Source organism: Thalassophryne amazonica, chromosome 3 (genome assembly GCF_902500255.1).
Source record: "Thalassophryne amazonica chromosome 3, fThaAma1.1, whole genome shotgun sequence".
NCBI classification, from domain to species: domain Eukaryota; kingdom Metazoa; phylum Chordata; class Actinopteri; order Batrachoidiformes; family Batrachoididae; genus Thalassophryne; species Thalassophryne amazonica.
Window position 1 is genome coordinate 77,457,886 of NC_047105.1, and position 27,708 is coordinate 77,485,593.

A 27,708-nucleotide genomic window follows, 5' to 3' on the forward strand; every position below is an offset into this window, starting at 1 on the left:
GCCTGTGTTGTTTTTGTTGGGAGCCATACCTAAAGACCTATATAACGCAGATCAGCGATATATACTGAGGGTCCTATTACTAGTAGCAAAAAAAATGATTACACTGAACTGGAGAGATGTAAAAGCGCCTACTATAGGTCAGTGGATCCAGAGACTGAAAAATGTCTATATGATGGAACGAATGACTGCAAGTTTGCAGCTAACTATGGGTATTTTTTTTGTGGAAAGACGGATTTGTATTTCCTGATACCTGGGTGTTTGATGTATGGGATGATGTGGTAGAACACTGCTGAAAAGAGATACCTACTCGAATTCTTCTTTGGAAAATCTTGCTTAGCCAACAATAGATAGCATCTCCTCTACCTGGCGTTGTTACTAGTGTTACTGTTATTTGCCCTTGCTGCTGATGTTGTGAGTGTGTTGTTGTTGCTTTTAATGTTTCTTATGATGTCACTCCATGTCCTATGTCAAGAAATGCTTCGTAAAAGGATTAAAATGCTAAAATAAAAAGTTTAAAAAAGAAGGATTAACGTTAAGCCTTTTATTTGAAAAATTTCCAGGTTTTGGTTTTTCTATCCGGGTCTTGCTCTGTAACTACTTCCTTGTTTGACCAAGCTTTGGAGATGAGTTGGAGCTTAGTTACTTTGCTTACAGCATATGGCTGTATGATTATTGATATGACAACGCTTTAATGTATCACTGATGAAGTATAAATTAGAAAACAGGAAGCAGACAGAACCGGCAGTCAGGTAGGTGTGAAGCTGTTTGTGCTTTGAGACAACCCAGGCTGCTAACACTGCTAACAACACTGCCAAGGTTCCGTGCTGATCAGACGAAAAATCGATTTAAACATTGCTTTGTGTTGTCCCTTGTCCTCTAGATAAAGTTTATAAAATAAGTGGCTGACATTTTTCAAGGGTGGTAATCAGTTATGCGAAGTTTCTATAATGAGTTGGAATGGCGTGAGTCTACAATGTTTTTAGAACCTCATAGAAGAAGAACTCAGTCCTTTTATTTCCTGTTAATTACGTATTTTTTATGTTAATTTACTGTCTTAATGTATTTATAAATAGTTTAGGTTCTTGTTACCATATACACACTCATATAATGAAGGCAAAGCCTTTGACCGAGCAGCCTTTTTCTCTGTGAAAAAATATATAAGTTGTTTGAACTACTGTAAACATTGAAGATTCAATTGGGTAATATTATTTTAATAATTTTCTTCAGGGGTTGATGATTTCATTAAAAAATGTTTACACAACAAAAGATATGCATTCTTTTGACTTATGTGGTACTGACAACATGTATAACATGTATGAAATTGCAGTTATACTGAGAGACATTTAATGATGATAATATAAAACATTTTTAATTCAATGAAACTAAATACTTACGCTATGTACAGGGTTCTAGCTAGGACCATTTTAGTGCCAGGTAATTTATGTGATCACAGGTCACCACCAGGGGTCCAGGGTTAGGGTTCTATAGGGTTTTATGTCATTAAAACGTTACTGGCAAGCACTATTTTAATTATTTTGAGTGGTTTTAGATGCATCAAAAGCAGGATTAATCGACAAAAAAATGGCATTTATGTTGTAATATTTGTGATATTGAAGTTCTTTTTTGCATGTTTCTGTCAAAGTATTAAGTTAATAAAATAAATAACATTGAAAAGATCATAAATAATGTTCAAAAGGTTTGATGGGCAATTGCACTCTTCCTCAAAAATGACACAATAAACCTTTAATCCAGTTAAGCAAGCAGTTTTTCTGTCATGACAGTTTTGTTTTTATCAACATTTTGAATGGGGTTGCATTACTTTAAAAAAAATAAACAAAAATGAAAAAGTTTCTGAATTATTTTTTCAATACTTTCCTGTTACACTGGGGCTTGTAAACAGCAAATTGCATTGTGTGTATGTTGTCGTCATAAATTTTCACAGAGCAATATGTGACAGACTCAAGTGAATGATGATAAAAGGTGATATCATGTCATATCACTGCAATGCTCTGGCATGCTGTACACAGCAGGTACATTTTTAATTGTAAAACATGTCGCAGGTCATAATCTAATACAACCCCAATTCCAATTAAGTGGGACGTTGTCTGAAATATAAATAAAATAGAATACAATGAGTTGCAAATCCTCTTTAACCTATATTCAGTTGAATACACCACAGACAAGATATTTAATGTTTAAACTGGTAGACCTTTTTGTTTTTGTGCAAATATTTGCTCGTTTTGAAATGGATGCCTGCAACACATTTCAAAAAAGCTGGCACAGTGGCAACAAAAGACTGGGAAAGTTGATGAATACTCAAAGTACACCTGTTTGGAACATTCCACAGGTGAACAGGTTAAGTGGAAACAGGCGAGTGTCATGATTGGGTATAAAAGAAGCATCCCCAAAAGGCTCAGCCATTCACAAGCAAAGATGGGGCGAGGATCACCACTTTGTGAACTACTGCGTGAAAAAATAGTCCAACAGTTTAAGAACAGTGCTCAGGAACACTTCAGAAAACCATTGTCAGTTAACACAGTTCGTCGCTACATCTACAAGCGCAAATTAAAACTCTACCATGCAAAGCGAAAGCCATATATCAACAACATCCAGAAATGCCACCGCCTTCTCTGGGCCCGAGCTCATTTGAAATGGACAGACGCAAAGTGGAAAAGTGTACTGTGGTCTACATTTCAAATTGTTTTTGGAAATCATGGACGTTGTGTCCTCCAGACAAAAGAGGAAAAAGATTATCCAGATTGTTACCAGCGCAAAGTTCAAAAGCCAGCATCTGTGATGGTATGGGGGTGTGTTAGTGCCCATGGCATGGGCAACTTACACATCTGTGATGGCCCCATCAATGCTGAAAGGTACATGCAGGTTTGGAGCAACACATGCTGCCATCCAAGCAGCTTCTTTTTCAGGGACGTCCCTGCTTATTTCAGCAAAACATTGCCAAGCCACATTCTGCACGTGTTACAACAGCGTGGCTTCGTAGAAAAAGAATGCAGGTACTAGACTGGCCTGCCTGCAGTCCAGACCTGTCACCCATTGAAAATGTGTGGCACATTATGAAGCATAAAATACGACAACGGAGACCCCGGACTGTTGAACAACTAAAGTCGTCCATCAAGCAAGAATGGGAAAGAATTCCACCTACAAAGCTTCAACAATTAGTGTCCTCAGTTCCCAAACACTTATTGAGTGTTGTTAGAAGGAAAGGTGATATAACACAGTGGTAAACATACCACTGTCCCAGCTTTTTTGAAACACGTTGCAGGCATCCATTTCAAAGCAAATATTTGCACAAAACAAATAAAGTTGATCAGTTTGAACATTAAATATCTTGTCTTTGTGGTGTATTCAATTGAATATAGGTTGAAGAGGATTTGCAAATCATTGTATTCTGTTTTCATTTACATTTTACACAACATCCCAACTTCATTGGAATTACTGTTGTACTTACCCACTTTGCCCATTCAGAGTTGGCTGGCAGTTTAGTGAAGTGATGAAATGTGTGCTGGTCAGGAGTTGGTAGTGACCGCTGCTCCACTTCTTTTAGCTTCGGGTGATGGCGTAGCATGTGGACTCGAGGATTTGAAGTGTTCCCGAAGTACTTGACTTCCATTTTGCAGATTTGACACACTGCATAGGTCATGTCAAGCTCCTTCTTACCCAGCAAATAATAAAAGCGTCCACCAGGCAAAGCTACCATGGCAGCTCACAAATGTTTGAAGCACGCTGGACCCGCCACTAGCCGGGACTAGACATGGGCCAATAACCGGTTTCATGGTATAATGCGGTGTGAAAAAGCCACGGTATCAAAACCACAAAAATTTTCCGTTATACTGTCCCTATGGTATGAGCGTGTATTGGAAGCAATACTGTTAGCAGTTATCGGTTAGCTGTAGCTTCCGATAAATTATTGAGTGGTTTATCGGTTTAGCTTTATAAAAGATAACTTTTCAGTTAGCTGATTAGCTGTTATCAAAGCTAACTTTTTGGTTAGCTATGCCCACCACTGCCTTCATGCAGGCCTGTCATTAATTTCATACCATCCCACACAGATCTGAGATCAGATTTACTACATTTGGCCTCAATTTTATACTTGTACTGAAATTTAGCCTTATCAATTTCAGCTCGCACAACCTTCCTAATTTCAGCATATGCCTCCATGTCACCACTATTAAAAATAGTCCTCTTTTCCCTCAGCAGATGTTTCAGTTCTTTAGATATCCCGGGCTTATTGTTAGTATAAGAAACAACTGTCTTAGTTGGGGTCACACTGTCCACACAGAGATGTAACTGCACACAGCATATGTCAGTTCATCAATGCTGCTGGATGATTCCTGAAAAATGGACCAGTCGGTACAGTCAAAACAACCCTATAGGGCCAAAGTGCTCTCCTCATTCCACACTTGAACCACTTGAGCCTGCACGTTGTCTCTAGGTAGCACAGGTCTGTACGTGGGGAGAAGATGCACCACATTGTGATCGGATAACTCTACAGGGGGACCAGCAACGAGGTATTGCACTGTAAGGACAGATTAATAGGCTAAGGAACAGTTTTTCGCCAGAGCTGCAGCCTTCATCACCCCACCCTGTCCCCCTCCCAAAAACACAGACATTCAGTAACAGATATCAATGTGCAATAAATAATACAGTCTGTTTAAATATCTAAAACTATCCTACCTAACTAAGCATTAAGCACCTTAATAATTTATTAAGCACTTTTGTTTTTTGGCTATTTTCAGGGCTGTGAAAACTCAGCTGATCCGCGGAATTCCGTGTATATTGTCTGTTGTACTTCATTCACATTGAAGTGTTCTTGCTTTGAAAGACGTATCACAACTAAAACAGGAGTTGCTGTGAAAATTGCTCACAACAGCATATTATTGGGAAATACCGAAATCAGCAGATGACATCAGCAAATCAGCATTGTAAATTTTCATGGACAATATGGAATCCCCACTGTAAGATTCATTCTGCGTTTGCACATAATGACGGCACATCATGAATACCACGAAGTGTACATTCTTGGCCATTCGGGGCAGAGGCGTCAGGTGTCCTCAGAAACTGCTGCAACCTGTTACCACGCGTTACAATTAATGGCACGTATTGCTGAAGAATTATCAGGAACCGTTACGCACGGTCAAGAATAATGTTCCACGTTGTTGCGTGCTGTTGCGCATAACATCATTAAGTTCTGTCACGTTGTGAATGAAGTGAATTGTCTCCACATACACACCCATATTCATCCAACCGTCAGTTGCTGAACAGTTCAGATTGCTTTAATTTGTTCCTCAAAATCCACACCAGAAGAACTTTGACTGCATGCTTAGTTTGGCTCTGTGCCATGGAGTGGCACAGAGAGGAGGAGGAGATGGAGAGAGAGCCAGATGTGTGGCTCCATGCGGCTCTCATCTCACGCATTTTCCCAAACATGAGGCACATGCAGCAAGTGGAACACCTGTAGGAGCACACTGAGGAGCACTGGAAGGACACTTTTAGCTGACTTGGCATCACTGTCTTTCTTCAGCATACTGCAGCAATGAAACTGAATGCAGTGCAGCAGGGTTTAATTGTGCGCACATCAGAGAAGAATGCTGTCACGCTTTATTAAGGATCACCACTAATCAAGTCAGATCAACAAGCTCAGTTGCGACCTCCACGACATGATGCGAAATGAGGGTGGTGCGTGACATTTGTGGAAGATTTTTTTGACAGCCAAAAACATGCTCCACGAGAATCACGAATATCACGCACCAACAAGCACTATTAAGAAACTTATTCAGATGAGTTAAGTCACATTAAGAATGTCAGGAATGTGCCAAGAATGACGCAAATATGACATTCATAACGTGTCTTGCCTATGTGTATATGCACCATTATGTAGGTAAAACCACCACATGTGGTAACCAATAATCAATACATACATATTACAGTAACAATACATATTGACTGTATAGTCAAATAGGTCCATTGCTGCCATAAGCACACATTACTAAACAATTATACATGCTAGTACAATGCATCACATAATACACAAAAAAACAAACAAAATATGCGTAGTACGAGGTCTGTCCGTAAAGTATCGTACCTTTTTATTTTTTTCAAAAACTATATGGATTTCATTCATATGTTTTTACGTCAGACATGCTTGAACCCTCGTGCACATGCGTGAGCTTTTCCACGCCTGTCGGTGACGTCATTCACCTGTGAGCACGCCTTGTGGAAGGAGTGGTCCCGCCCCCTCGTCGGATTTTCATTGTCTGGAAATGGCGGAATGAAAAGGACTTTTTTTCCATCAGAATTTTTTCAGAAGCTGTTAGAGAGTGGCACCTGGAAACCATTCAAAAAATTTATCTGGCTTTCAGTGAAAATTTTACGGGCTTCACAGAGAATAAGGACTTTAACTACAGGTTTAAGGACCCCTTTAAAGGACGGTCGGTGCGCCGCGCTGCGAGCTGCGACGACGCGGCACAAACCACTGGATCATTTCTAAGCTGATGGCTCTGTGGATACGAGACCGTCGTGTGCTCTTTCTCTGGTTATCACAAGAGCTGGACATCAGCCATTTTCCGGCAGATTTCACTTTTAACAAGAGATTTTGTCATGGAAAGCCGCGCGGAGGCTTCGCGCGTCACGACCGATTCGCTGATGAAGCGAGACAAAGGAACACCTCCGTTTCGGCGTGTTAGAGGACAAGTTGGGACATGTCTATCTCGGCTTTCAGTGCTTACCAGTCGAGTGAGTATAAAAGAACTTGTGGACAAGACGGGATTTAGATGGGCTCATCGATCTTGTCATACGGTTAGACAACCGGTTAGAAGAACGTCGGCGGGAACGAGACGAAGGGCGTGGCCGGGCACGCGCCGTCCCTCTCCCTTCCGGTTCCGACCGCGCTCCGCCTTCCCCACGCTCCACGGCCCCTGCGCTCCGTGGGGCCACATCTCCCCCTGCTGACGAAGCTATGGACACAAGTAGGGCAACATTTAGGGCACCAGACGCACAGAGGAGACGGGCCCACGGAGCTTGTTTTGTTTGTGGTGCGATAGAGCACCATATGAGAGACTGCCCCGAGTGGTCAAAACTCCAACGCCCGCCCCTAGAGACTGGGCTAGGGGTGGGCTGAGACATTCACGTGGGACACACCCACATTGCCACACGACTCCCAGTCACGATCCTTTATGAGGACTCAACCCTGAAGGCCCAGCACTGGTGGACACGGGCTCTGAGGGGAATCTGTTGGACAGCAGATGGGCCAGGGAGATAGGGCTCCCTCTGGTGGCGCTTACCTCGCCTGTACAGGTTCGGGCACTAGATGGCTCCCTACTCCCTCCGATCACGCATAAGACACCACCTGTAACTCTGGTGGTGTCAGGAATTCACCGGGAGGTGATCAAGTTTTTTGTGACTCAGGCCACCTCCCATGTGGTTTTAGGATTTCCCTGGATGTTGAAGCACAATCCCCGGATTGATTGGCCGTCCGGGGTAGTGGTTCAGTGGAGCGAGACCTGCCATCGGGTGTGTCTAGGTACCTCGGTTCCTCCCGGCTCCCGAGCTAAGGAAGAGGTCAGAGTCCCGCCCAATCTGGGGACGGTGCCGGTGGAGTACCACGACCTTGTCGACGTGTTCAGCAAGGATCTGGCTCTCACTCTTCCCCCCCCACCGTCCGTTTGATTGTGCCATTGATTTGGTTCCGGGCAGTGAGTTCCCGTCCAGTAGGCTGTACAACCTCTCACGGCCTGAGCGCGAATCAATGGAGACCTACATCCGGGACTCGTTAGCTGCCGGGTTGATCCGGAATTCCACCTCCCCGATGGGCGCAGGTTTCTTTTTTGTGGGCAAAAAAGATGGCGGACTTCGTCCATGCATTGATTATAGGGGGTTGAACGAGATCACGGTTCGCAACCGATACCCGTTGCCCCTGTTGGATTCAGTGTTCACACTCCTGCATGGAGCCCAGATTTTCACCAAGCTCGATCTTAGAAATGCGTACCACCTGGTTCGGATCCGGAAGGGAGACGAGTGGAAGACGGCATTTAACACCCCCTTAGGTCACTTTGAGTACCTGGTCATGCCGTTCGGTCTCACAAACGCTCCCGCGACTTTCCAAGCGTTGGTTAACGATGTCTTGCGGGATTTCCTGCACCGGTTCGTCTTCGTATATCTAGACGATATACTCATCTTTTCTCCGGACCCTGAGACCCATGTCCAGCATGTACGTCAGGTCCTGCAGCGGTTGTTGGAGAACCGGCTGTTTGTGAAGGGCGAGAAGTGTGAGTTCCACCGCACGTCTTTGTCCTTCTTGGGGTTCGTTATCTCCTCCAACTCCGTCGATCCTGATCCGGCCAAGGTTGCGGCGGTGAGAGACTGGCCCCAACCCACAAGCCGTAGGAAGTTGCAACAGTTCCTAGGCTTTGCTAATTTCTACAGGAGGTTCATTAAGGGCTACAGTCAGGTAGTTAGCCCCCTGACAGCCCTGACCTCACCAAAAGTCCCCTTCACCTGGTCGGATCGTTGCGAAGCCACGTTCAAGGAGTTGAAACGGCGCTTCTCCTCTGCACCTGTTCTGGTGCAGCCCGATCCTAGTCGCCAGTTGAAGTGGACGCCTCGGACTCAGGGATAGGAGCCGTGCTGTCCCAGAGCGGGAAGACCGATAAGGTCCTTCACCCGTGTGCCTATTTTTCCCGCAGGTTGACCCCAGCCGAACGGAACTATGACGTCGGCAATCGAGAGCTCCTTGCGGTGAAAGAGGCTCTTGAGGAGTGGAGACATCTGTTGGAGGGAACGTCCGTGCCATTCACGGTTTTCACTGACCACCGGAACCTGGAGTATATCAGGACCGCCAAGCGGCTGAATCCCAGGCAAGCCCGCTGGTCACTGTTCTTCGGCCGTTTTGACTTCCGGATCACCTACCGTCCCGGGACCAAAAACCAGAGATCGGATGCCTTGTCCCGGGTACATGAAGATGAGGTCAAAACTGAGTCGTCGGATCCCCCGGATCCCATCATCCCGGAGTCCGCTATCGTGGCCGCCCTCACCTGGGACGTGGAGAAGACCGTCCGGGAGGCCCTGACACGAGACCCGGACCCCGGAACCGGACCGAAGAACAAACTCTACGTCCCACCAGAAGCCAGGGCTGCAGTTCTGGACTTCTGTCACGGTTCTAAGCTCTCCTGTCATCCTGGGGTGCGAAGAACCGTGGCAGTCGTCCGGCAGCGCTTCTGGTGGGCGTCCCTGGAGGCCGACGTCCGGGGTTACATCCAGGCCTGTACCACCTGCGCCAGGGGCAAGGCCGACCACCGCAAGACATCGGGATTGCTACAGCCGCTGCCCGTGCCTCATCGCCCCTGGTCTCACATCGGCCTGGATTTTGTCACGGGCCTCCCGCCGTCCCAGGGCAACACCGTCATCCTCACGATAGCGGACCGATTCTCCAAGGCGGCCCACTTCGTGGCCCTCCCGAAGCTACCAACGGCCCAGGAGACAGCGGACCTCCTGGTCCACCACGTCGTCCGTCTGCATGGGATACCATCAGACATCGTCTCCGATCGCGGTCCCCAGTTCTCCTCGCACGTCTGGAGGGGCTTCTGCCGGGAACTGGGGGCCACGGTCAGTCTCTCGTCCGGGTATCACCCCCAGACCAACGGGCAAGCAGAACGGGCCAACCAAGAGATGGAGCAGACCCTACGTTGTGTGACAGCCGCGCACCCGACGGCCTGGAGTACCCACCTGGCCTGGATCGAGTACGCCCACAACAGTCAAGTATCATCAGCCACCGGCCTCTCCCCTTTTGAGGTGTGTTTGGGGTATCAGCCCCCATTGTTTCCGGTGGTCGAGGGAGAGGTCGGTGTGCCCTCGGTCCAGGCCCACCTACGGAAGTGCCGTCGGGTGTGGGCGTGCCGCCCGTTCTGCTTTGTTGAAGGCCCGGACGAGGGCAAAGAACCATGCAGACCGGCGGCGGACCCCGGCTCCTACGTATCGTCCTGGGCAAGAAGTGTGGTTGTCCACCAAGGACATTCCTCTACAAGTGGACTCCCCAAAACTACAGGAACGATACATTGGTCCATTCAAAATTCTCAAGGTCATCAATCCCGCCGCAGTGAGGCTTCAGCTTCCGGCCTCACTGCGGATTCATCCAGTGTTCCACGTGTCCAGAATCAAACCTCATCACACCTCACCCCTCTGCACTCCGGGTCCGGCACCACCTCCTGCCCGGATCATCGATGGCGAGCCGGCTTGGACTGTACGCTGGCTCCTGGACGTCCGACGGATGGGCCGGGGTTTGCAGTATCTGGTGGACTGGGAAGGGTACGGCCCCGAAGAGCGCTCCTGGGTGAAGAGGAGCTTCATCCTGGACCCGGCCCTCCTGGCCGACTTCTACCGTCGCCACCCGGACAAGCCTGGTCGGGCGCCAGGAGGCGCCCGTTGAGGGGGGGGTCCTGTTGTGTGGGCCGCTGAAGAGGAGGTACTGCTGGCCCACCACCACCAGAGGGTGCCCTGTCTGGAGTGCGGGCTCCAGGCACCAGAGGGCGCTGCCGCCTCACAGGAGCAGCCAGGGTGACAGCTGTCACCCATCACCTGAGACGAGACAGCTGATATCAATCAACAGGGAGGTATATCAGCAGGACGGCATCTCCACCTCATTGCCGAGATATCGCTCTACCAAGGAGGTAACGTATCCAGCCAAACAGATCATCTTTTGACCATTAAATACTTTTTGCCTTTACACAGAAAGAGAAAAGACAGCAGGAGACTGTATTTTGGATAAGTACTCACATTCCTGCACTCACCTGTATTTTCCTGAGAAGAGGTGGAGGTGGTGTTTCCACCCTGTGTGTTGCTGGGTGCAGCCGCACCCACACCTGACTGTTTCTGTTCCTTGCCAGCAGTACCGGATCCGACGAGCGGAGGCAGTGGCCACCTGGGGTTCGGGACTTGGCGGCTCCAGTATCCCCGGGGTTCGGTGGCAGAGGAAATCGGGTGGTTCCGGTTCGACTCGGACAGACGTCTCCTATCGTCGAGCCTGCCCACACGACACCTTTGGAATTCGGTTACTGCTGTATTTGTAATCTGTTGTGTTTGTTGTGTGGATTCACAACAGTAAAACTTTGTGATTTGACTTTCTCCATTGTCCGTTCATTTGCGCCCCCTGTTGTGGGTCCGTGTTCCTACACTTTCCCAACAACCCTAGGACGAAGGCTCAATACACGTCTTCACTCTAAGGCAGTGGTGTCCAAAGACATCCCAGAAAGGGCCAAGAGGGTGCAAGTTTTCTTTGCAGCCACTGATTCCAGCAGGTGGTTTCACTGATTAAAATCACTTTGAGCAGATGGGATGAGTTCATCAATGGAATCACCTGGTGTTGTCAGTAGCTGCAAAGAAAACCTGCACCCTCTCGGCCCTTTCTGGAACGAGTTGAATACCCTGCTGTAATGCTTGCTGCTCGCAACTGATGTGCTCTGCGGCAGAGAAAAAAATTCATGCATGCGCACAAAGGTTCCCTACACCTCCCCAGCAAATGACAACTCACACACATCATTTGTTACTCAGGGTTTAAATAAGGTCTGACACTTTTTTGTACCTGTAGTACCTGAAGACCTAATATTCTGACTTCTCTAGTATATGAGCTGCAGGTCATGATGACTACATGTAATGTCGATACATGTTGATAAATTATTTTTCACTCATTTCAGAAGACACTTGTATGACTGACCTAAAAGTGGTGCAGTGGCTTTATTGCTATTGAAAAACTAAAATCACACAATTACTGTTGTAGTTCTGTGACATGGAAACATTAGCGCAAGAATGAAAACTGGGATATAAAATATGATCATATTTCATCAAATGCAGCTTTTCCCTTTTGTCTTGCAGGTTGTTCCATCAGAGATGGGTCACACTACATGGACCAGCTGTTAAGTTTTTGAGCCTTGATATTTAACATTGTTCTACAATGGCCGGTCACTTCCGTAGCTACATTTGGGACCCGGTCCTCATTGTGTGTCAGATTGTGTTGATGCAGTGCATCTATTACAGTTTCTTGGGCCTGTGGCTGGCTGGAGTTGACAGTCTGGTGCAAACAAATCGCTCACTGGACCAGATCTTCAGCTATGAAGTAAGCTTGGGTGGAATCTATTTACCTGTATCAAGGCTGCTTCTGTTCCATTGTATGTTTTTAAGATGAAGTGTTTTGTTTTTTAATGACTTTGATTATTTGTCTGGGTACTAAACATACAGCTGAGTGACAAATTGAAGGAAAAACCCACATGAAGTGTCTTAGTTGAGCCATCACGTACTGCCAGAATGCCATCAGTATGGCCTGATATTGATTCTAGAAGCCTGTGGAAGTCTGCTGGAGGGATGGAACACCATTCTCCCCTAAAATATTTCTTCACATGGTATTTTGTTGATGGTGGTGCAGAGTGGTGTCTGATACCTTCGTTCAAAATCTACCATACAGTAGTGTTCAGAATAATAGTAGTTCTGTGTGACTAAAAAGATTAATCCAGGTTTTGAGTATATTTCTTATTGCTGCATGGGAAACAAGGTACCAGTAGATTCAGTAGATTCTCACAAATCCAACAAGACCAAGCATTCATGATATGCACACTCTTAAGGCTATGAAATTGGGCTATTAGTAATAAAAAGTAGAAAAGGGGGTGTTCACAATAATAGTAGTGTGGCATTCAGTCAGTGAGTTCGTCAATTTTGTGGAACAAACAGGTGTGAATCAGGTGTCCATTATTTAAGGATGAAGCCAGCACCTGTTGAACATGCTTTTCTCTTTGAAAGCCTGAGGACAATGGGACGTTCAAGACATTGTTCAGAAGAACAGCGTAGTTTGATTAAAAAGTTGATTGGAGAGGGGAAAACTTATACGCAGGTGCAAAAAATTATAGGCTGTTCATCTACAATGATCTCCAATGCTTTAAAATGGACAAAAAAAAAACAAACAGACGCGTGGAAGAAAACAGAAAACAACCATCAAAATGGATAGAAGAATAACCAGAATGGCAAAGGCTCACCCATTGATCAGCTCCAGGATGATCAAAGACAGTCTGGAGTTACCTGTAAGTGCTGTGACAGTTAGAAGATGCCTGTGTGAAGCTAATTTATTTGCAAGAATCTCCCGCAAAGTCCCCCTGTTAAATAAAAGACGTGCAAAAGAGGTTACAATTTGCCAAAGAACACATCAACTGGCCTAAAGAGAAATGGAGGAATATTTTGTGGGCTGATGAGAGTAAACTTGTTCTTTTTGGTTCCAAGGGCCGCAGACAGTTTGTGAGACAACCCCCGAACTCTGAATTCAAGCTACAGTTCACAGTGAAGCATGGTGGTGCAAGCATCATGATATGGGCATTTTTCTCCTACTATGGTGTTGGACCTATATATCGCATACCAGGTATCATGGATCAGTTTGGATATGTCAGAATACTTGAAGAGGTCATGTTGCCTTATGCTGAAGAGGACATGCCCTTGAAATGGGTGTTTCAACAAGACAATGACCCCAAGCACACTAGTAAACGAGCAAAATGTTGGTTCCAAACCAACAAAATTAATGCCTCGCAGATGTGAAGAAATCATGAAAAACTGTGGTTATACAACTAAATACTAGTTTAGTGATTCACAGGATTGCTAAAAAAGCAGTTTGAACATAATAGTTTTGAGTTTGTAGCATCAACAGCAGATGCTACTATTATTGTGAACACCCCCTTTTCTACTTTTTTTTTTTTTTTTTTTACTAATAGCCCAATTTCATAGTCTTAAAAGTGTGCATATCATGAATGCTTGGTCTTGTTGGATTTGTGAGAATCTACTGAATCTACTGGTACCTTGTTTCCCATGTAACAATAAGAAATATACTCAAAACCTGGATTAATCTTTTTAGTCACATAGCACTACTATTATTCTGAACACTACTGTAGGTGTTTATTTGTTATGAGACCTGATGATTTTGAAGCACGACTGAGCTTATAATTCACAAAATTTTATGTTATTCATCATACCACCCATTGAGTGCTCAAGTCTTATGGATCAGGGCTTTCCTTTTGCTTTTTCATTCTTTTATTCAGGTTTTTTTTTTTTTTTTTTTAACCTTTGTCACCTGTGTGTAGCTCAACATGCAAGACATACAAAATAACAGGAGCGACTCCACAGAGCCGAACCTTAACCTCACCCCAAACCTAACCCAAGTGGGTTCTTGCATCTGTTGTAAAACAAACATATTTCCAGTGGTCATGTCCAGTGGGGTTCAGTTTGAAACCAAACACCTAAAACCAATAACTTAAGTTTATAAAGTGGTAGCATTTCAGAAAATGGACACATTTGTCATGAAGGATGAAAATGCAAGGTGTGTATTGAAAACAAATCCAGCAAAATAAAATTCCACCAACAATTCAGCTCATATTCACCAGTGTTGAAGCCAACAATTTAACCGCTCCAGTGCTTAATCACTGGGTCAGAGGAGATTATTATAGTCTTAAGTAGGACAAAATGTGAGCTTTGACATGCATACACAATTAGTCTTGTGTGATGGGTTAGTCACAGTATTTTTTCCCCTTCATTTTTTTTTACGGTTGTGTTTTCACCCCTTTTTTTTGTTTGCTTGTGAACAGTCTGGAGCCCACAATTTTTCATATATTGCTATGAATTATTATTATTTTTTTTTTTTTTTACTGAAGATTCATATCCTAATAGGCAAAAACGGATTCAGTTTTCAAGGTCAAAGGGCAAAGTCAGGAAAAATTTTGGAAAATTGGAAAAATCCCTGTCTTTAACAATGAACAAAGTCTGTCAAAAAAGATCAAATTTCTTTCACATTTGATAGCATTGTATAAGATGGTATGCTTTATCAACTGACAAAGTTTGATCAGAATCTGATCCAGATTACATTTTGTGACCATTTAAATTTAACTTGGAAACCCCATTAATGTATATTTTACATTATATCTTAATCAAATGTGACACAATCACTCTCATGTTTGAAAGTGAGGTGCAGACTGGCACTCACTATCACTTGACAAAGTTGATGTGGATCTGATCCGCATTTTGGATTTTGTGGACATTTGAATTTAATTGAAAACACCATTTGGTGTACATTTTTGCATTATATCACAACAAAAGTGACTCAGTCACTCTCATTTGTGACAATGAGGTGCAAACTGGCACTCTCAACGAACAGACTAAGTCTGATCTGTATCTGTATCCGTATTGCAGATTTGGTGAATATTTGATTTTAACATTGAAAAGCCCTTTTAATATATGTTTTGTATTAAAGGATTATTAACCAAGCACAAGGTCTGTAAGGGAATACGTATACCAGACCAAGATCTTGACAGTGCAGGACATCTGTACAAAAAATACTGAGGTCTGATATTCCCGTACAGACTGAGCAAGCAAGATTAATTATTTGTTTATTGTTTATTCAGAGCTGTTCTGGGCTGTATTTTCATCTTGTTGGTGTTAATTTTGCATGTCCACTTCAAGCTTGTTTGCTGTTACTTCCTCTGATTCAAACTCATCAGTTTAATAAAGTTCACTCAGAGAATGGTCCTCTTCATCGCTTATAATTTCTTTTTCACTTTTTGTTTTATTTCACTCTGTGAAAATTGTAAACAAAGTTGCAAATCTTATACATGATCTGAACCTATTGTCATGGTAACGGTTTGATATGAGAACATACCAGACCAGAAATCAGCCAATCAGAGCGCGCGTACTGTCGTAGTCATATAATTTATTTTACCTTATGTAAAGCTACTTCTAACAGGACTTTGACATTGAAATTTTTTTTCCAAGGTAAAAATTTGTGGACTTGGACACTGGTGTTGGGGGAGTTTGCGCTCTATGAGCGTGATGCTCTAGTTTGTTTTATTTTTTAAATGCTGACTCTGGTTTCCCAGGTCCTTGGATTTGCCACGATGCAGGGCAGGCTCTCAATGATGGCATTGATCTTGAACTCCCTTACCTGGTAAGAAATTTTGTGTTATTTGTTTGAGGGGGTTTTTTTCTGCATGAACAAAGAGACGAAACAGTCACCATCTCTCAGTACAACAGGGTTGCTAATAGAACCATTCTGTCTCCTTGTTCCTGCAGCGCTCTCGGACTATGGCTCTTCATCCGTCGTGGGAAGCAGTGCCTGGACTTCACAGTTACCGTGCACTTCTTCCACATGATCGGCTGCTGGATCTATAATGCCCATCTTCCAGCTGCCCTGTCTTGGTGGCTCATCAATGTAGCTTGCATGGCATTGATGGCGGTGATTGGAGAGTACTTGTGCATGCGGACTGAACTCATGGCCATTCCAGTCAACAGTGGACCTAAATCTAACCTTTAATTTTCTATTGATTCTCTGTGCTGAACTCTGTGAACAGTTAATGTTTGAACTTGCTCAGAGGAGTCCCTCTGTTGGCAAATGGGAAAATTCACCAATAGTAGAGAATATGTTGAACTAACAGTACTGCTGATGAGCTGCTTATTCAGAAGTGTCTATTAAACATTGCCCAGTTTAAAAACTACAATGTTAAGACATTTTTCAGTGTTTATGACTGCAACTGATATGACTTCCCCTTAATGGATCTCCAGTCTATCATAGGTTACCTCCACAGCCAAGGCTGGTACCCATTTACAGCTGGGTGGGACTGGGACAATGCAGATGAGTGGTCATGTCCAATGGGGAATTTAACTCAAGTCTACATATTTGTAGTCCAACTCCTATCCCACAGAGTGATTTTCATTTTTCTTTCATGGTGAAACGTAGTACACGCATCTCATTATCTTAAGTCTGTTAAAGACAGGTGTTTGGATTTGCTGTATTCAGACCAAACACCGGTGACCTACAAACCAGCCGCTGAGTATTAGACATAGTAAAAATGTGTGTTGTAAAAAGCAGGTGTTTCTTTCTTCATGTTTATTCTGACTGACGACAGTAGTGTGTAATGAATTCACAGCATTTAATTTTTCAGTTGAAATTGTAATCTTTAGACTAATCTGTTTTGGAGCTGTTTTTATAATGCAGCTAAAATGTTATGTACATGTGTCTGGTTTTTAATTCCAAAACATACAAGGTCAAGCTTACAAAAGCAAGTTTATTTTTACTGCTGTTGATGGATTTTGTGGATCTAAGCCCAGAAATGTTTTTGTTCCTTGGCAAGCTGGTGCAGCTTTTTTTTTTTTTTTGCCCAGTTATAGCGCTGTTTGTTTCTGTCTGTTTGTCACAATATATTAGGCTGACTAGGAGGCCACTCGAGATGGTGTCAGCCTCCAGCTGTGTTCTGACAGGAGTGTGCGATTCTGAAAACTCGTTTATGATGATGTCAGGTGGAAAGTCATCATATGTACCACTGCTTCTAAAACAATTTTGGAGCCTCCTATAAAAATGCTCTGCCGTTTGTTATTACTGCCATAATACGCATGCTTCTGCTTTGACATCATTACATGCAGTGCTCTTCACCTCAGCATCTTTGCAGCTTTTTTCTGGCCATGTCCTCCAGCAGTATTCAGATACAATGCCACCTTTGTACTGTTTTGCTTATGCTTATTTTTGGAGATTTATCTAAATGCAAATAACTCAGCAGCAAGTGTTTTGTTCATAGAGGCAGATACTGTTATTTTCTTTTCATGTGGACAGACATTTCTACTGCCTCCTTCACCAGCACTCATCAATGTAAATTACATTCTCTGACCCATTTCTGGTGCTGTAATACCACACACGGCAGACATATTTTCTTCCTGATGAATTAAAGTCTGGTGTCTTTGCACCGGTATTGCACATACTTGGCATATGTCATTTAATTATACATGGCCTGTTCATCTTTATTTAAATCTAAATCTCAGTGAGGAAACTTGGTGGAAAAAAATAATTGACTATTGCAGTAAAGATGTCAAAGTAATGAGGGGCACACCACATTGTGTCTGCAGTTCTTATGAAGGTTTTTACCCTGGGCCCTGAACCCTTGTTTTCTCCCATAACTGCCTGTGCTGGAAGAGGTCCAGATAGAAAGCAGCAGATGGGAACGCACTAACGAGTTCAAAAATGCTTGTTGCCATCCTCATTATCAACACTTTGCTTCAGGGTAAACTAAAAACAGAAAGGCTCCAAATGAATAAGGAGTTGACTCAATCGTTTCTTTGAACCATTTCTTGCTCCATGCTCCACTTTAACACTTTGTTTCCTGAGATCTGTGGAATCCACTCTTTTTGTAAAAATGACACATGAACAGTAGATGTTTTAAACTGGGTGCTTTATTATTACAAACACATTACTATAATGCTTTATACAGATTTGTAAAGAGTGTGCTGTTAGAAAACTGAAAAAGACCTCAATATTGAACTTGGATTTACATTCAGAAAATCTTGGCACATTGAAGGTAATTCAGTCAACCATTTTCATGCTTTCTTCAACAGTACATGAAAAATGAAAGTCGTCTGTTAGATGTACAGTATATTGCTCATGCTTTCACAATGTCACAACTTATAACCGTTTGAATTCCCAATATCGGACACGTGGCAGATGACATAATGCTACTACATGTGCAAAATGAACTAAAGAGCATAGGAACAATCATGCTAACATATGTATGTGTGGGTAAAGAGAAAGGCTGCTGTTACGCCAAGGAGCTAGATTAACGTCATGCATGGAACAAACCTCGATTTTCTGAAGCACTGTCACAAAATTCCTCATGCATTTGTGATATAATACATGACTAATGCCTGCCAGAACCATTAGTATTAAAGCAAATATGAAATTACACTTTGGGAAATAATGCTGTTCCGAAACGTTATTGCAGTCACCACATTTTTGTAAAGGAATCTTTAAATGCTTTTTCTAAAATGACTGAAAAAAAAAAAAAACCACCAAAGTATGACACATTCCTTACAAATAATGACATGCACAATACTTCTACCAGAGTGATTTTGTCATTGGAGAGCAATATTAATTCAAAACAGTTGAATGGAGTCAGTTGGGAATTTGAATTGCTTAACATATAGTAACATTGCGTAGGAGAAACATTATGGTTTGTGATCGCTGGTCTGGTATTAGCAGAATTTGGCTGAAAATCCTCTTGCTGGGACATAGTGTCTAGGGATGTGTTGATAACAATCCAATACTGTTTTTTTTTTTTTCGAATTTACAACTAATACCAACTACTAAATACACTTATGTGGGTGTGTTTTGCTCACCCAGCCATCTAAAATAATAACCCCCCAAAAGGTGTGTGTGTGTGTATATATATATATATAAAGATTTTTTATTAGTAGTAGGAGTGTCTTAATGGTTAGAGGTCTCATCTCTTGTGAGGAAAATTGTCATTTCAAGCCTCAGTTAGGAATGCTGCCTAATGGTCTCCCAGCAGTGAAATGTGAGGACAGGCTGTGTTCACCATGCCATGGCCCATTACTCTTAACTAGTCCATCCTCTGACAGACCCTGGGCCTCAGCAAAGGTTCTAATTTGGCTATTAAAGATGCCACTCTGGATAGTTAAAATTATTCTGTTTTATAGCAGCTTTTTAATGTGTAATGTAGTCAACATAATCTGACAAACATTTGAGGTGTTTTAAAATGTTAAAATTATATAGGAGTGAATTTGATGCTAACCATTGTAACTAATCACTGTGTGGATGTAATACTGTGATCTATAATGGAAATAAATCTCTTATATTTTGCATACTGCATGTGATATATGCTGTTATTGCACCACTATGATGTAATATTTTAGGGCCCCTTCACACATAGTGCAAATATGTACAACTCGGGATGACTCCCTTCAGAACAGCTTGTACCAGCGAACCACACAAACGTGCCGATGGGCAGGCGTGCACAATGCAGCTGCGACGGTTCATGCATGCAGGAACACAGTGCTAGCAGCTGCACGATGTGGCTACACATCGTGCAGCTGCTGTGAAGAAAAAATAAGTAAAATTTAAAATACATTATACTGATTATCAGTCAGAAACTTTACCACTAAGCTACCATCACTGTCCTGTGAAAGGTGAGGGAAACTGCCTGATATCAGGAAGGACATGGACGTATTAAAAAAATAATAATAAAACCACACACCATATAAAAACATTGCATTGTACTGAATCCCTCTTATCATGCAGACAATACAAATATGATCCGTCTGTTCCTCTGTAGATGACCCATGGTCACAGACATACAGTCATGAAATGACACGAATGAGAAGCAGCGTACTCTCATCATGTCCACATCTACTGGTCCGGTGTGTCCTGCACAACATGCATGTCTTGTGGGCGGCGCGCCGCAGGACTGACACCACGTCATGTGGAACAGAGTTCACGTGGGTCACGTGCCATTCAGATCACCCGCTGTGTGTTATGATCTGATGGTCCGTTTCAACTTAGGAGCAGCTTGTCAATGTGCATGCTGTGCGCGCGATCACTCGCCACAGCCCATCGCCACAGTGATATATATGTGTTACGTGTTCCCCAGCTGGGACGTCCAGATCCAAAGATCTCCACAGCTGCTTCTATCAGTGGACACACCCCCTGTCAGTTCAGCGCACACACCAACTGTCACTGTGTCTGTTTGCAACGCCACACTCGTGGGGTACTTAGGCAAATTTCACATCCAGCTCGATAGTGATTGTCTGCAGACTGTTTTCGTGATGATAGTGTGAATGACCACACATTTTTCAAGTGCCATGCGAGCGGTGTTAGATGTTCATGCATGTCACCTGGTATTTGGCCAACACCTACCGCTAGAGGGTTTGATGGGTTCTCACAGCACACACTTTGTCTTTCAGCCACTGGTGTGTGCAAATAATTGTAGCAACAGGTGTACGAGGCAGCTGCAGTTTTACGTGTTTCGCATACAACTCCTGCTTCATGCGCAATTGATGTGCAATTCGACCAAATTTGCACTATGTGTGAAGGGGCCCTTCGCAAGGTGAAGTTAACCGCACAGCTGAACATTCGCACAACATTAGTTTTTTTTTTTAAATAGGTTAGAAGTGTGATGGTTTTATGAAGTGACGCATGCTTTAAAAAAAAAAGAAAGACGTCTGTTTTTGGTGTCTATAGCAGCTATGCAACATCAGCCACAGTGTGCTGAAGAGTCAGGGAAAAGGGGCAAAAAGTTTTAGACGTGGCTAGATTGTCACTTACATAGTTACACGTATAGTACATTTTGAAAAAACAAACCTGAAATGGCCTTTTCACCTATAATATGCTTAACATTGCCTGTTCACTTCCTTTGGTGGAAGAAATTCTCTAATTTATGCCCAGTTTGGTGCTGTTTAAAGTTACAGTGTGTATGATTTAGTGTCATCTAGTGGTGAGGTTGCAGATTGCTTTATCCCATCATCTGTTACCATTTAGTTTCTCTTAACAGTTTCACTTCTTTGTCGATGAGAATTCGTGCTCCCTTGCCTTTCACTGTGATAAACAATATGTATTATTCTTCATTTCTCAAAAACAAGCAACCAGTAGACAATATATAGGGGAGCAACCAGTGGCTTCTCTTCAGTCTTCTGGCTGAACTGCAAAATGTCAAAGACAGAGTCACTATGTTCCTTTTGGACTAATCTATCAACATGCCGGTCCAATAGGCGGTTTCCATGAAGGGGTCACGCTAAAGTTAAGAAAACACACTGCTTTCTTGTTCCAGATAATTATACACTAATCAGCAGATGGTTCTTAATGCTACATTCCATTTCTGATAATAAGCGCCCCAAATCCTATACACTGTAGCTTTATGTTCAAACTCACCTTGCTGTCATTTCATGGTAAAAACTTACAACAATATCAGTATTTTCTAAAAATGAAAAAACTTACATTGGCAAAAAAAAAAGCAACAATTTGGTGAAGTTCTCCTTTTCATGCTTTCCTGTAAATGTGAATGCTTTTCTCATTATAGCTGTGTTTATACAAACTTGACAAAGTGTGCATACTACACAAGGTGGACACCCTATAACCAAAGTACAGCTTATAAATAACCAACAGCTCCCTGATGGTCTGCAGAAAATCCTCACATTATGTGACGTGAGCAGTACCGACAGCATGTTTGTAGCTTTTACTTGTACTTGAGGTATTGTGCCCACCCCGTTTTTTTTTTTTTTTTTTAATTCTTTGCTTTTTTCTTTATTAATTTGTTTATTTTTGTAAACCTCTAGCTGTGTGCCGATCAGACTCAGAGATCCACAGAATACAAAGACTATTCCCTGACGTCTCTCTGGCCTGACCAGGTGGCAGAAATGAAATATTTCACAACTCTTACATAAGGAGTGATCAAGCTGTAGGATTTGAGAGGATTTCAAGAATTATTCATCACAACAAATATTGATTGGTTTACCACAGAGGCCTGCGGCTTTTTATTAGAATAATCCTTGTTAAAATATTGTGCGCTCTGAAATCCTTGGCTTAGTTTTTGAACTGTGCTTAGGAGGACTGAGGAGCCCCCGCCAACAAACACATCACCCACCTCCTCACCTCCCATCTATACTGAGGTCCTACTCATGATCAGTATGGTTGTCAGCGGCAGGAGAAGAGCAACGAGATGTGACCTCAGTCTGGGAGAAGAGCTCTGGCTGCAAAGGTCGAACAGGCTGCCCTGGAAGCTGATCTTCCTGGAATCCTCCCTCAGTGTCTCCCAGATGGAGCTAACCTCCTCCTTACAGTCAGATAGCGCGTTGAGGGCACATGTGTGGAAATCTTCCCAATGGCTGTGCCAAAACAAAGGGTCATTAGCTCAAGGTGGCTTTTTAAAATTCCAAACTACACTCAAAATTCATCCGTGGCTGCGTGCAAGTGTACCCTGACTGTTGTGGAATAAATTTTGTTGCCAGTCATCTATCACTCAGATGACTATGGTTGCTTCATGCAAGTCAAGCTGAGCTTTAATTACCATGGCAACTGCATCAAAGAGCAAATATATCAGATATGAAATTGGAAGTGGGAAATTTCTAGGGTTGTACAGTGCATGCAGTAACAATGACAAAATTGGAGCCAGAATTTCATTACTGCTGCAGCAAAGTCATACATTATTTAGCACAACAGTTTAGTGTCTTGGCACCGTTTATTTCTGTATTCTCCCTCTGACATGGTGGCATCTGCTCATTTTCTCTCCAGCATTTTGCCTTGAGATGCAAAGCTTGTTGTGATACAAATTGGACTTATTGCACCAAAATTGTTCAGCAGGTTTATGCCAACAAAACAAATGAAAGGCATCAGAAGACTAATGCATGCCCTGCATGCTCTCCACACCACAATATGTATCTACAAGTAAATATACATATGTCTGTAATGGTGTTTTTTGACTATGCATGACTTCATCATATGACTTATGTGTGACTTCATTATGAAGTCATCCATACCAGTCAATCACAACTATTTTGCTAATCGATATATACTTTATACATCATCTGTACAAGCTTCTTGGGTTTCGGCATGTACAAAAAAAAAAAGGGTGCTTTTTGGACCATGTTTTGCTTTGCTTTTGACCAAACTATTCCAAAATCGAATCACAACTAAATAACTAAACAAGTAATATTCCCACCAAGTTTGATGGAAATCCATCCAGCTGTTTTTAAGTTACCTTGTCCTTAGAAACACACACACACACACACACACACACACACACACACACACACACACACACACACACACACACACACACACACACACACACACACACACACACACACACACACACACACACACACCAGTGAAAACAATACCCTATTATTGATGTTTCGCTGACTTGCAGCGTAAAGATGTGCACGATATGCTATACATGCAAAACAAATAGTTAAAAATGAACAATGTACAAATGGATGTTGCATATTCTTGAAGTGATAAAGTTATCACCTGCACACAGCTGCCACGCCCCTCGCACTGGTCACATTTTCCTGATAGTTGTCCATGCTGGCTCCCAGCTCCAGGACACAATCTGAAAAGTCCTTATAAATGTTCTCACACTTCACATCTGCAGCGTCTCCAGACACTGTTTGCGACAGGAATACTGCAAAACACACACTTTATTTGATCAGAATGTGATAAATCATCATGCACTGGTATAGTTCATCCAAGCAAAGCTGTCAAATATCATTTGATGTTCCCTATGTGTTCAAGACATTTGATATTTTCTGTGAAAATTCACTGCTTATGATTATTTTTATTGAAATGTGAATGCTGCTAAATGCACGAATAATTTTCTTCTGTGATTATCAAATTATGATTGAGTTGTCTGTTTCGTGAATGTCTGGTTAATCTGTGTTATTAAAAAAAGATGAATTTTACAATCATATCATTTAAACTTTTAGGGAGATAACTGGACAGTGTTACAGCAGAAGATACTGATCCTCACTGTAGTTTAGATATAGTGTGCGCCTCTGGTCAGTTTGCAGGTTCTATTAATTCATCCATAATACAACAGCCTGCAACTAAAAATAGCACTGAATTAAAAAAGGAAAGTAGCACTCATGGGGGAGGGGAGGGGCAGATTGAGTAGTTTCATTTTAAAATGTTATAATCTGAAAAGCATCACGCATCGTGTACGTGGATGGGCGTGTTACTCAGGTTTTACAATCGTGGAAAATCACCAACTATCACCGAGCACGATGCAGATGAATAAAGATTACAGGCACAGCAGAGTCCCACTCATGCCGGGAGACGAAACGACGTTTAAAGCTGATTTCTGCCGCAAGGACGGAAGTGAAAGAGACGATCGAGATGTGATATCTTACCCAAGGCGAGAGCAAAGATTCCTATCTTCGTCGTCATGAAAAATCCCATATCATCCCATTTCAGTCCAGCCGGAGAGCAGCTCGATCCGCGCGGAACATCAAGTGCATCGAAGCGGCGCTAAAGTCACATCTGATTAGCTGCTCTTTAGTTCTTTTTTCTTTCTCTATCTGTGGTTGTGTGTCGGTAATTTAGTACTCGGTAGGTGTGTGTGAACAGACAGTCTTTTGCTGCTGACGTTACCTGCCCCCCAGCGCGCGCGCTGAGCTCATCTTCAGCACCGGACAGCTCCGCGTGCAGGAGCCATAAACCCCGCCCACAAATTTATCACGACTGTTCAAGAAAACTTCAGTGACTTGATTTTCATATTTAGTTATATTAAGATATTTTATCTCAAGTGTTGAACATGTTGTTTAGTTGTCGTCTTTCTTTTATCTCCTTTATATTTCCCAATTCTGGGGAGCGTGTTCTTTATTTTGTGCGAAAAACTAAATAAAAATTGTAAAAAAATAAAAAACAAAAAGAAAAACAAAAACAAATTTTGCGCTCTCTACAAATTTTAACTTTCACTAATTATCTGACACAAAATGAGAAACATTCATGTAATTTTAATCAAATGTTAGCTATAATACGTATGATGTACTCCTCTGTTTATCGCCCCCCCCTCGCCCCGAACACGCACGCACGCACACTCTTCACTTCCCCTATGACTGCATCACACACACACACACACACACACACACACACACACACACACACACACACACACACACACACACACACACTCTTCACTCCCCCTATGACATCACACACACACACACACACACACCTTTTTAACAACTTCATTGCAATCATTAGTTCAGTGGAAATATGTCAAATAAGCTGTTTTTTTTTTTTTTTTTTTTTTTTTTTTTTTTTACCATGGCCAAAGAGTAAGTGCACAGTAAATTTTGCAGAGTAAAAGACACTCTGGCAGGACTACATTTGGTCCCAGTCCAAACAGTGTTAAATATACTCTATCACAGTGCTAAATCAACTCTATCACACTATAAAATCAACTCTATCATGCTGTGAATGACTCTTATTGGAGTTGAAAAACTTGATTTCGCAAGATGGTAGAGTTGATTTCCCTCTACAATAGTGTATTTAACTCTATTTGGGACCAAATGTTATCCTGGCAGAGTTTATTTTACTCTGGCAAATTAACTGCGTGACAGTCTTTTCTTATTCAATCCCAAAACTGAACAAACACACACTTGGCACAGAATAATTCTCTCATACACAGGGACATGCAAGTATGTGCACATACCCATTGTCTCTGTAGCCACCCAACTGTGCGCGAGCGTGCGCGCGCGCACACACACACACACGACAAAACAAAAGGCAAAATCAAACACTGACTCATTTTGATAAACAAACAGACATGACAATGCACTTCTGCCAGCTTCTTTTTGCGTGCACGTGTCCTTTAATTACATCTGCTAATGACTGAGAGGTTACACCATCATTTAATAACAAACAATAGCTGCATTTTCAAAACAAAGAAAGCTGTAAGTGAATATTTGTATCTTTTTGTATGTACTGCTGCCACTGCCCCACTGTTGAGCGAATACATACACTGTAAAACTCAGTTAGTTGAACTCAAACCAATCAGGAAACCGATTGCCTTAAACCATTTGAGTTTGCCAAATTAAATAAAATAATTTTCAAAAATTTAATTGTTAAAGTTTTAGTAACTTAATTTATGGTTAATTAAACTTATGTAAATCTAGTTTATGTTTTTCAATAAAAAAGTGACAAATTTCTGCCTAAAAAATTTCTGTTACATTTTAGATTAGATTTTTTGATGCATTTTTTGGTTTACTTGTTGACTCTGCGTTGTGTTGTTATAACTCTGCCCATTCGCTCCCCTCAGGACACAAACTCACGATCTCCGGTATGGAAGTTGGACTCTCTATCCAGAAAGCTAAAACCCAGGGCTCTTGCCTTGTGACCAGATAATCCTTTTGAGCTGTTGGGCGTGAGGTTTACTAACTACATATGCACAGCGACACCTGCTGGCCTCAGTTACATAAACTCGAAAAAACTGAAATGAGCGAATGGAATGCACTGGAAATGCATCACCAACACTTAAATGCCCCAAAACTTTAAATGCATTTAAAGGACCTAAGTTGTTATGACAACAACTCATTTTTGAGTTATACTCAACAAAAATATAAATGCAACACTTTTGGTTTTGCTCCCATTTTGTATGAGATGAACTCAAAGATCTAAAACCTTTTCCACATACACAATATCACCATTTCCCTCAAATATTGTTCACAAACCAGTCTAAATCTGTGATAGTGAGCACTGCTCCTTTGCTGAGATAATCCATCCCACCTCACAGGTGTGCCATAGCAACTTCGCACAACCATTGAAGAGGAGGTGGACCAACATCCACAGGCCACAATTGACAACCTGATCACTCTATGCGAAGGAGATGTGTTGCACTGCATGAGGCAAATGGTGGTCACATCAGATACTGACTGGTATCCCCCCAATAAAACAAAACGGCACCTTTCAGAGTGGCCTTTTATTGTGGGCAGTCTAAGGCACACCTGTGCACTAATCATGGTGTCTAATCAGCATCTTGATATGACACACCTGTGAGGTGGGATGGATTATCTCAGCAAAGGAGAAGTGCTCACTATCACCGATTTAGACTGGTTTGTGAACAATATTTGAGGGAAATGGTGATATTGTGTATGTGGAAAAGTTTTAGATCTTTGAGTTCATCTCATACAAAATGGGAGCAAAACCAAAAGTGTTGCGTTTATATTTTTGTTGAGTGTAGTTTAATTATGCCTTTTCACCTCACTGTAAAACTCATTGTAAATTAAATAAAAACAAGAGGCCAAAACAAATGGATTGCATAAATTTGTTAATGCAAAGTATAACAAAACAAAGTCATCAGTTTTATATCCAGCTAGTATACTTAAGATGAATACAGGAACATGTAG

The 27,708-nt window shown here is 42.5% G+C and overlaps 2 protein-coding genes across 3 annotated transcripts; one reads left to right on the forward strand and one right to left on the reverse strand.

The window, feature by feature from the left end:
• Positions 1-569: 569 nt before the first annotated feature.
• sys1 (SYS1 golgi trafficking protein) lies at positions 570-17,814 on the forward strand. Its single transcript, XM_034166885.1, has 4 exons — positions 570-749; positions 11,881-12,121; positions 15,906-15,973; positions 16,099-17,814. Exons 2-4 carry the CDS (start codon positions 11,960-11,962, stop codon positions 16,337-16,339), a joined length of 471 nt encoding a protein of 156 aa, XP_034022776.1. The 5' UTR covers positions 570-749; positions 11,881-11,959; the 3' UTR covers positions 16,340-17,814.
• Positions 17,815-20,984: 3,170 nt separating this feature from the next.
• On the reverse strand, positions 20,985-24,895 carry LOC117507115 (neuritin-like). Of its 2 annotated transcripts, XM_034166888.1 has the most exons (4): positions 24,709-24,895; positions 23,831-23,984; positions 22,454-22,686; positions 20,985-21,504 (listed from the first exon to the last, which is right to left on the reverse strand). In XM_034166888.1, the coding sequence occupies exons 1-3, from the start codon at positions 24,755-24,757 to the stop codon at positions 22,461-22,463; spliced, it is 429 nt and encodes a 142-aa protein (XP_034022779.1). In that variant the 5' UTR covers positions 24,758-24,895; the 3' UTR covers positions 20,985-21,504; positions 22,454-22,460. The 2 variants fall into 2 exon arrangements, with proteins under 2 accessions (XP_034022779.1, XP_034022778.1); XM_034166887.1 differs by having other exon boundaries at positions 20,985-22,686.
• Positions 24,896-27,708: the final 2,813 nt, after the last annotated feature.

Coding starts and splice junctions, on each gene's coding strand:
- LOC117507115 (XM_034166888.1), bottom strand. CDS start 24,757: ATGGGATTTTTCATGACGACGAAGATAGGAATCTTTGCTCTCGCCTTG. Junction 23,985..24,708: donor AATCTTTGCTCTCGCCTTGG/GTAAGATATCAC, acceptor TGTGTTTTGCAG/TATTCCTGTCGCAAACAGTG. Junction 22,687..23,830: donor GGCGTGGCAGCTGTGTGCAG/GTGATAACTTTA, acceptor GTTTTGGCACAG/CCATTGGGAAGATTTCCACA.
- sys1 (XM_034166885.1), top strand. CDS start 11,960: ATGGCCGGTCACTTCCGTAGCTACATTTGGGACCCGGTCCTCATTGTG. Junction 12,122..15,905: donor ACCAGATCTTCAGCTATGAA/GTAAGCTTGGGT, acceptor CTGGTTTCCCAG/GTCCTTGGATTTGCCACGAT. Junction 15,974..16,098: donor ATCTTGAACTCCCTTACCTG/GTAAGAAATTTT, acceptor TTGTTCCTGCAG/CGCTCTCGGACTATGGCTCT.